The sequence below is a fragment of the Balaenoptera borealis genome (genome assembly GCF_965194805.1).
Source record: "Balaenoptera borealis genome assembly, chromosome: 2".
Taxonomy (NCBI): Eukaryota; Metazoa; Chordata; class Mammalia; order Artiodactyla; family Balaenopteridae; genus Balaenoptera; species Balaenoptera borealis.
Window position 1 is genome coordinate 176,481,335 of NC_138867.1, and position 10,225 is coordinate 176,491,559.

At 50.4% G+C, this 10,225-nt stretch overlaps 1 protein-coding gene across 1 annotated transcript; it reads right to left on the reverse strand.

Moving 5' to 3' along the window:
• Nucleotides 1-541: 541 nt before the first annotated feature.
• Nucleotides 542-10,151, reverse strand: ASF1B (anti-silencing function 1B histone chaperone). Its single transcript, XM_082383118.1, has 4 exons — nucleotides 9,895-10,151; nucleotides 4,303-4,418; nucleotides 2,151-2,327; nucleotides 542-1,769 (listed from the first exon to the last, which is right to left on the reverse strand). The coding sequence occupies exons 1-4, from the start codon at nucleotides 10,001-10,003 to the stop codon at nucleotides 1,563-1,565; spliced, it is 609 nt and encodes a 202-aa protein (XP_082239244.1). The 5' UTR covers nucleotides 10,004-10,151; the 3' UTR covers nucleotides 542-1,562.
• Nucleotides 10,152-10,225: the final 74 nt, after the last annotated feature.

Below are 10,225 nucleotides of genomic sequence, written 5' to 3' on the forward strand. Positions count from 1 at the left end.
TTGGCTTGGGGAGGCTAGCTCGTCTCAGGTCTGCAAGCCAATTCACTGCTTTGCCTCTGGACTTGTATACAACCTGCACCCCACCCAGCAGCTGTCTGGACCCATGTTCCTAAGTCCACCATAGTCTCAGGGAGGGAAGAGTCTATGATTTTCTGTGAATTGTGGGGAAATGGCTCATCAGCCAAACCACTCCACCTGGGGCTGTGGAGTTACAAAGTAAGGCTAAGTAAAATTTACTAAAAGTGTTGCCGTGTGTATCCTTGGAGTACAATGTTAACTAATTTCTGTGGGTCAAGGTCAAAGTCTGAACAATCACTGGTTATGCTCTATCTACAGAACAGCTGGGCTGCTTAAGTTTTGACAAAGAAAAACCCCTCCCTGGACCTCAGTCTGGAATACAACTATAACAAGCAAGACTAGAGTAAGAAGCTGAGCAAGGGCACAAGGAGCCGTCATCCTGCTGGCTGGGGACGGAGGCTGCCCAGTCATGAGGAGAGATGGACGAACTGCCTCAGTCTACCCAAGACAAAAGCCGAAACAGTCTAGATGAAGTGCCTTTTATTTTTAGACCAACCAAACATATTTAATATAAAAACACTTTAACAGACAAACTGCAAACACAACAGCATCCATGTAGCAGCGAGGCGATGCGGGCAAGGGTGGGGAGCGTGGCGGAGGGGGGAAGGTTTTCAGGGTCCCTACTGCTTCTCTTGTCTGCACTGTGGCCTCTGAGAGCATGAGGTCTTAGCAGAGGGCAGATCAAGGCAGCCAGAAGCAGAGGGGCCCTGATACCGATACTGAGACAGAGCACAAAAGGCCCCTCCAACATTCCATCTTCTCACAAGGGCAGCCTCCAGGGAAAGGCAGATCCAGTTGGGAGGCAGCAGGAAGGTGGTTGTGACTGAGAGGAGCATCAGCCATCTTTTCTCAGCATCCTGCTCATCACCCTCTTGGGAACAGAGTTTTCCAGAGGGCTACTGGACTGAAAAGACCTAAAAATCATCCTAGGAGAAGGACAGAAATTGTGTCCGGGTCCACCTGCTACCAAGACTCCTGGCCTGTGACTCCAGAAAGCTGGGTGGATCTGCTCAGATGTTTGGGAAGGAAAATGAATGACAGAGCCTTTGGCCCAACAGGGCTGAAGCCTTGCCAGGCATAGACCAAGAAAGCCTCAAGGCAGGCCAGGGAGGTCTGTGGGAAGAGCTTTGGGTCAACGGTACTATTGGAGTGCGGTGGCACAATGGCCTGCAGGTGGAGTTTATAATGTGTGTGGAAGTGAGAAAGGACACAAGAGAGAAAGAATTAAGAACTGAAGTACCTGCTTCTTTCAGGCCTGGGCAGTAGAGGTGAGGTGATCCTCTGGGCCGGGGCTGAGAGAGAGAGACCTGAAGCCCCTTCCTTCCTTGGTGTCAAGTTTGACTGGCCTGGATATAGCTGATGGCCCCAAAGTCCTCCATGTGGCCTCCCTGAGACTCTCTTGTAGGCCCGGCTGCCCCCTCCAGATGTGCCAGGAGACTGGCCGCAGTCCCAGCTGGGCCCAGGTAGGGCGTAGAGTCCCACAGTTAGATGCAGTCCATGGAGTTCTCAGGGAGGAGCCCAGGGATGCAGCCAGGGCGACCTAAGCCCTTGATGGGAGTGCAGCTGAGGGGGAAGCTGCAGCCCAGGGCTGGGTCGTGGTTCTCTATGGCCTCCAGCCTGTCCGTGTTGTTGTCCCAGTTGATGTGGAAGCGGGTCACCCGGGGGTTTGAGGCCAAGATGTTCCGCTGGAGCTGGGGCAGGAAAAGGAACGTCAACCCTCGTTAGCATGCCCTCGCATTACTCCCACAGAGCAGGGCACTCTCAGATCCCGCCCCAAGCCCAGGAAGAGCAGACCTTGTTTATTCCATCACCACCAACAATATGTGTAGAACTCTAAGGAATGCCTGTGCACCATGATTTAGGGCCGGGGCCTATCTAATCTTGATTCTGCGAGGCAAAATTCTGAGAAACAAAGACCTCTCTCTTTCCTGTTCTAGCCCGGCGCTGCAAGAGCTGAGCACTACTTGAAATCCTTAAGAAGTGACCTTGGCTCCCAATTCCAACGACTCAACTACCCCCAGGTGCAAAGGAGCCAGCCTGTCTGAAGCAGGAAGTGTGGAGAAAGGACCCACCTGAGAGAAGTCTGGCTTTGGGGGTGGGTTCTCCCGCAGCTCAGGGTTAGGGTACTCATTGTTGACATAGTAGCCCACTCGGATGAACTCCTGTCCGTGGTAGGTGCAGGTGATGAGGACCACAGTCACACCCACGGCGTCAGTCTCAGGGATGAGGGATGGGTTGGGGGCATCGGCCTAGGGGAAACACAGGCTGGGCCTTAGCACTGATTGCCAGTCACACCTTGACCGGTAATACGATTCTCAAGCAACGTATATTTACTGAGCCAAAAGTATGGGTCTCTGCCCTCAGGGGTTTTCAGTCCAGTGGTGAAGACAGAATCAATCACACAAATGTCTGTAAAGTGCCGAATGTGACAGGTGCCATCAAGGAGGAGTATATGGTGTTGAGGAGGAGTGTAGTAAGCAAGGAGGAGAGCGGTATAAAATGAGGCTGAACAGGTGAGCAGGTAGGTACCAGTCAGTTAAGGGCTTGGGAAAGATCGAGAATGTTTAGCAGGAGGTAAGTGTGGCATCACTCCTGCTGTCTGAAAAGACGACCCTGGAGGCCAGTGGAGCTGCGATAGGAAGAGGGCTAAGCGGGAGCACGGAGACTAGGCAGGAGGCTACAGAGGTCATCCTGGAGAGAGGACAGTAGCTTAGATCAGGCAGTAGAGAAGAAGAGAGAGCGGACAGATGTGGGGTGTGTTGTTAGGGACAGGATCGGCTATACGATTGGTGCAAAATGAGACCAACACAGACGAAAACACGAGGGACTTCCCTGGTGGTTAAGAATCCGCCTGCCAATGCCGGGGACATGGGTTTGAGCCCTGGTCTGGGAAGACCCCACGTGCCGCGGAGCAACTAAGCCCGTGCGCCACAACTACTGAGCCTGCGCTTCGCAACAAGAGAAGCCACTGCAATGAGAAGTCCGCATGCCGCAAGGAAGAGTAGCACCGCCACAACTAGAGAAAGCCTGCACGCAGCAACAAAGACCCAACACAGCCAAAAAAAAAAAAAAAAAAGCAACAAACAAATGAAAACACAAGGCCTCATGTTCAAAAATTAGTAAGTTTCAGCCAGTGACAGCAGAACATCATACCAAGAGTGGGGCCCAGTGTGACTGCATGGGTCGCATGCCCAGGAAGCCGGTCCTGGCTGTGGGGTAGGTTAGGTGGATTGGATATGGGTGGGTGAGGGCTTAGGTGATGGGATGAGGTTGCTTAGATTGGGGCGGGAATAGCCAAGATCAGGTAAATGAATGGATTTGAGCAGAGGCTCTCAAACTTTAGTGTGCCTAAGAATCACATGAAGCCTGCATTTCTGACAACAACCCCTGTGATGCTGGATTAGAGCTATTTAGCAGCTACAGTGGGTCCTCATTATTCATGCATTCTGTATTTGCCAATTCGACTACTTGCTACAATGTATTTGTAACCCCCAAATCAATATTCAGGGGCTTTCACGGTCATTTAAGGACATGCACAGAGAAGGGGTGGGATTTGAGTAGCTCAGTGTGCACGTTCCCAGCTGAGGTAGAACAAGGCAGTCTCAGGCTGTAAACACGTGTCTTTTTGCGGTCTCAGGGCCACGGTTTCTGCATTTTTGTTGGTAATTTTGCTGTTTACAAGGGCCCCAAAGCGTAGTGCTGAGTGCTGCCCTGTTTCTAAAAGCAAGAAGGGATGTACCTCATAGAGAAAACATGTGTGTCAGATAAGCTTTGTTCAGGCATGAGTTCTAGTGATGTGGGCCATGCGGTCAATGTGAATAAATCAACAATACAAAATAAGTTGTCTTTAAACAGAAAAACATAAAACAAGATTATGTATTGACTGGTTGTTAAAAATGTGACTCGCAGGAAAATAACGCTGTATTTCCTCTAGGGGCAATGATGTAGTATTCACTAATTCACTAATTCAGTGTCTGCAGCAACTTTACAGAACATAACTCCCATGAGTAATGAGAATCAACTGTAAATCAGTGGCTCATGGTAACAGTTATGACATAGCGGTGGAGGAGAGGGAGGTGTCTGAAGTACCTTTGAGAGGTCAGACAGTGCTTGAGAGCAGAGCCAGGATTTGAACCTGAACTTTGACCAATGAACCATTCTGTGTGCTTTTGGGTAGAAGAGGATGTTTCTAGGTGTCAAGGCCTAAAGCCTAGCCTTTCTTACCTGAAAGACGAACATGTGTCTCCCTGCTGGGACAGGGCCGACCAGCACTGAGTCTAGGATTTGATCAAACTCTTCACTCTCGGCTGAGCCTACGTAAATGATCTTCCACTCCAGATCTGCAAGGACACAGGGTGTTAAGAACTGAAACAGCTTGACAGCAAGAAGGCTGGGAAAGGGCCTTCTCATGTTAGTTTTGGATAGGTCCTTAATATATTGATAGATTTTTTTAAATAATTAATTAATTAATTTATTTTTGGCTGTGTTGGGTCTTTGTTTCTGTGCGAGGGCTTTCTCTAGTTGCGGCAAGCGGGGGCCACTCTTCATCGCGGTGCGCGGGCCTCTCACTATCGCGGCCTCTCTTGTTGCGGAGCACAGGCTCCAGACGCGCAGGCTCAGTAGTTGTGGCTCACGGGTCTAGGTGCTCCGCAGCATGTGGGATCTTCCCAGACCAGGGCTCGAACCCGTGTCCCCTGCATTGGCAGGCAGATTCTCAACCACTGCGCCACCAGGGAAGCCCTATTGATAGATTTTCATTCTCAAGGACACCTGACACCCACTGGGCACTAAGTGCCAGGCACTGCGGTCCCGATCACTGGGGCAGGCGCGAAGCTCTATTTCCGGTGGGGAAATTTCTCCTGTGGGCCTAGCTTTGCCAGGCGACCTTGACTCTGCACCTCCGGGGAAACTTGGGCCTCTCAGAGCCTGAGGGTGAACCGTATGGCAGAGGTTGAATTAAGAGCCACGTGACAGAGGCATGGAGGCGTGCTGAGGAGGGAACAGCAGGGAGTTGGGCCATTTGAGGGCCCTGCCCACTGGGTGCTGGGATAGGAAGCAGCATCCTCTTTCACACACAGGGACCGGTGCCACCGAACTGAGTAGATCCCTCGACAACTGGGGCAGGGCAGCAGATTGCAATCCAGTAGGACAGCCAGCCGGCAGGAGGGGAAGATAAGGTCGCTGGGGGAGCCAGCCAGTCCCCGGGTCCTCCAGATCCGGCACCAAGTCATGCCTGCTCTCAGACATAAGGGCAACAGCGACTCAGTCAACAAATATGGCATCATAAGGCCATCCTCTGAACCCCAATTTTCTTGCATCCCATCCAGTAGGGGACTCACATTCCTGGGTATGTTCCGGCAAGATAAAAGGGAAAGTGCTCAATGAGACCCTGCCCGTCAATCACAGGAAATTCCCAGTGACTGCGGCCTCTTGCAGGAGGTCCAAGTGTATCAGGGGCAAGGTCATGCTACTACACGGAAATTTGGCAGGAGACCTGAAACTTATTTTAGGTTCTTTGAAATTACACAACCTATGGCTCCAGCAGCCAGGGAAAGTTTCACAAGCTGTGATTTTCACAGGAAGCAAACTGTCTTGGAAGCTGCCCTGTTCCTTGGTCTAGTGTCCCACAAGAGCACTCAACTTTGGAAGCACAGCAATGCCGGGCCATGACTATGGAGGTTTGTCACCTGGGCTCCATCCCCTTCTCGATACACTGGCCTCCTGTCCTTTTGCAGCTGACACCCAGGCCTTCTACTCAGGGACCCTAACAGATCTGTAGGAGGTGGTGGCCATTGGGCTCACTGGGGTTCAGTCAAACTCCAGTCTCTTATTATTTGCAGGGAGGAGTTAAGTTTACTGATTTATTTTTGTTACAAGTAGTGACACAACCAGAAATAACATTTTTGGATGAACAGAAAACAAGCTAGCTCTGTTCTCACCTTTCTAACATAGCTCTATCATTTGATATCTTTCCTTCTGGCCTTTTCCCCCATCACCAGGGGAGTCACACAGGTGTGCATTAACTAATGTGCTGCAGGGGGAGACAAAAAGGAGATTTTAATAGAGCAGGCCGTGGTGTATGTCGTGGGCTCTCAGCATTTAGTACTGTCGGCAAGGGAGTTCCCTGGTGTCCTAGTGGTTAGGATTCTGGGCTTTCACTGCTGTGGCCCGGGTTCAAACCCTGGTTGGGGAACTGAGATCCCACAAGCTGCATGGTGCAGCCAAAAAAAAAAAAAATACTGTTAGCAAAACCTAAACAAAGATTTTGTTTACCAAGAAAGCACGTTGGCTGACCAGAAGAGAGAAATGCAGGTGGACAAGCAAATGGGTCACGATGGCTCCCTCCACACAGGCCAGAAAGAAACCAGAGAATTAACCAAGGACTGCAGAGAAATACTCAAGGGTTAGAGGAGCTGATAAGATCACCTATGGAAGACAGAAGATGACTGAAATGAGGATCTACAAATTGCAATTGCCTGAAACCTGCTCAAGTGTCTTAAGCAGAAGCATACTGAAGTGACTTCACTTTTGAATGAGATATGGGGCATCAATCACCAACACAGCACAAACTCAGTCCTACTGAATATGGGACACAGTCGCACACATGTAACATTGTGTGCCTAACATTCTGAGTAATTTCAAGGGTAAATTGACTACATTACTTTTTCTTTCTTTTTGGCCATGCCATGTGGCTTGTGGGATTAGTTCCCTGACCAGAGATTGAACCTGGGCCCCCTGCAGTGGAAGTGCAGAGTCCTAACCACTGGACTGCCAGGGAATTCCTTACATTACACTTTGTCTTTATGCCTTAACTTTATAATCTAACCACTGCACGAGATGCTGCTCTACTATGTATGAAAACAAACCCCAAACCAATGATATGATGAAAGACACGTTAAAAAAATATATATATCGTAGTTGAACTAGCTGGAGAATCTGTTTCCTGCCTTAAAAACGACAGGACTTCCCTGGTGGCGCAGTGGTTAAGAATCCGTCTGCCAATGCAGGGGACACAGGTTTGAGACCTGGTCCGGGAAGATCCCACATGCTGTGGAGCAACTAAGCCTCTGCGCCACAACTACTGAGCCTGCGCTCTAGAGCCCGCGAGCCACAACTTCTGAAGCCCGCACGCCTAGAGCCCATGCTCTGCAACAAGAGAAGCCACCGCAGTGAGAAGCCCATGCACCACAACGAAGAGTAGCCCCTGTTTGCAGCAACTAGAGAAAGCCTGGGCACAGCAATGAAGACCCAAGGCAGCCAAAAGTAAATAAATAAATAAATTTATAAAAACAACAACTTATCTAGTAGGTCTTTTTCTGTTTATCACTTTCCCTTTGTTCGTAATCATACATATGAACCTTGGCCTGACCTCAGGGTGTTAGGTGTGGGTCAGAACATCTGGCTCCAAGACTTATTCAAGTAGTACCTGTTGAATTTCTCAACTAAACAAGGGAAAAACACACCCAATGTATTGAATGTAGACCCATGCCTTGGAAGCATCTATTTCCAGATGCTGAGGAGAAAAGAGAGCAAAAGGGGTTCAGAACCCTTGAGAAATGGGTCAGACTGGGGATTGGGTGTTCAGCTCTTCAGTTGCCAGTGTCTGAAGTCACCAGGTAACAAGACTGAGATTCCTCCAGAATCTGAGAGACTTCTAGAGCCAGGCCCATTCCATCTGTCTGGGAGGCAGGAAACAAATTCTCTCTGCTCTGTGGGAAGAGGCAGAAAGGAAGTTGGCAGGTTAGAGTGAAGGACAGCTCAACAGGTACAACCAAAGAGTCTAGATTTCTAGGCCAGAGTTGGCTTTCCAACTGGAATTTCTCTGAGCAAAAGCTTTATTGTCCAGGTATAAATAATAATAGCACCCCCTTTCTCTCCTCTGAGTCCTGTTTACGCTCCACTTCTAAAATAGGATGCCTTCTTTCCCAGGTTATAGCAAAGATAAAGAACCCTGGACACAGAACTCAGAGACAAAACCTAGGGCTAATAATTCTACAAACCGGCTGTGTGACCTTGGAGAAGTCATTCCATTTCTTTCTATTAAAAAATAATAACCAGCAGGTTGATTTTAGCCTTTCCTGCTCTGATTCTATAAACAGATTGCTAAAGTAATAGAGCAGGAGCTTTGTAGGAATTAAAGTACTAGATAACGACCATGCAACCATTTTTAAATGCAAGGAGCACAAACAGGCTGATTGAAACCTGATCTCCTGCCATTAGGGAACTGTGAATCCCTTAACCTATTAGCTCCTTACATCTCCTCCTGGCTTTAAAATAAAATCTTATTCCACGGGGTCATTCTACACCTTATTTATTTATTTACACCCTGCCTTGTTCCAGAAAGGATTTAACTGGGCTTATTCCATAGTTAGTCACAAGGAGACCCCTTAATTTAAAAAGGAGAGAAACTGGGGAGAGACTGGTGCAACAGCCCAGCCCAAGCACACACACATCAAAACTGTATCAACCCCAGGCTAGTCCACGGGCCGATATGCAGGCAAACCACCCCCCTACCACTGAGAGGTGCTGGTTAGCACACCCTGGCCTCACAGATCTCCACCTCCTCAGCCGCTGCCTCTTCTTTTCTTTTAACCACCAAGTGGAGAAGAGATCTAATGGAGTACTTCCTCCTGAAAGTGGTGCCAAGACTCGCTGAATGACCTCAGATTTTTCGATTTTTATAGATCTTTACTTGAAAGGTCTTTTACTCTTTGTGGCTCCCATCTTCTCATCTGTGAGATGAGAGCCATGTCCACCTTTGTTACACAGATGAGTAAGTACATCTGTGAAAGCACCTTGGAAAAGATGCACAAAATGTTGTGACCTCCCAGATGATTGTTTGAAGCCAGATACCTTCACAGCTCAGCCTGGAACACCCACCCCCCCAGATTAGGTCAGACCATCAAAAATGTTGGGAGCATTGCTGCAGTAGGTCAGCAGGAATCTGGCAGGCAAACAGTAGGAACCAGCTAATGCTTGCCTGGCCATGCCACCCCTCAGATTTGAGTATGTACATTGAAGCCCACAGTCAGAGAGGCGGGAGGAACAGGAGCTGGGGAGATCAGGTTATCCTCAAAGACTGGAGCCAGAAGCCAGGCCATGCCTCCCAGGGTGGAGTAGAGGGTTGGGGCCAGACTAAGGAGGGAAGCCAGGTTCTAGGGTATGTGGTTTGGGGTAGAAAACAAGCAGAAGTAGCTGGGGTTGGGGTTAAGTATCAGCAGGTAGGGGAGGAGATTATGGGGAGACAAATGGGGAGATGGGGACGAGTGAGGTCTTGCCACAGGGGGAGAGGATCTTCACAGGGAAAATGGGGGAGGGGGCTGAGGTTTCCACTGGGGAAATTCGAGGGGCCTGGAGGTTAGGATCGACATAGGAAAAGAGTGGGGTGGGAGTGTCTCACCACAGGGGAGAGGGGATTGGTGGGGAAGACTGGGTGGCTGAAACGGCAGTCTACCCGTACAGAAACAGAAAGTGGGGTGTTTCTTGCTACAGGGAAGACGGGGTGGCTGAGTGTCTCTGCAAGTTAAAGAACGGAGGCTGAGAAGGTTTCTACATAGAACACAGGTGCCCAGGAGGAGCGCCACAGGAGAAAGAGGGGAATGATGAAGTCTCCACGGGGGAAAACGGGAGTAACCGTGGGGGTGGGGGTGGGGTAGTCTCCAAAGGCAGGTTGGGGCTGGGAGGGGGTTTGGTTCACGGGACATCTCGGTTGGGGGAGGGGGGGTGTGTTTCACAGGGTTGGCCTCGGGGCTGTCTCCAAGGGGAGGTGGGGGTTGGCCCAGGGGCGAGGGGGTCTCCACACGGGCGCAGCCTCACCGTCTGCCAGGGCCTCACTGCACTCGAAGCTGATCTCGAACCGGAAGGGGCTGTGGAAAGGGCTCGGATTCTCCAGCACCGCCACGTTCAACACCGACACCTTAGCCATCGCCTCGTCGGGTCGCAGCCGAGGCCAGAGCTGGGGCCGAGCCCGCGTCTGGGTCCTATCGGGTCAGCGGAGCAGCGTTGCCCGAAACCGCTCCCGCTTCCTCCGACCGCGCTCTAAAGTCCGTGTCTCCTCCGCGCGCCTCCTTCAAATAGCAGGTCCCACCCTCCGGCTAATCATAGTCAACGCTCCACGACTGCGCGAGCTCCCCCTCAGCCAATCCTG

Excerpts from the sequence above, each read along its gene's own strand:
- ASF1B (XM_082383118.1), bottom strand. The coding sequence starts at position 10,003 with ATGGCTAAGGTGTCGGTGTTGAACGTGGCGGTGCTGGAGAATCCGAGC. Across the intron at positions 4,419-9,894 it reads CAGTGAGGCCCTGGCAGACG|ATCTGGAGTGGAAGATCATT; the intron begins GTGAGGCTGCGC and ends GTGTCCTTGCAG. Across the intron at positions 1,770-2,150 it reads CAAAGCCAGACTTCTCTCAG|CTCCAGCGGAACATCTTGGC; the intron begins GTGGGTCCTTTC and ends TTCCTGCCCCAG.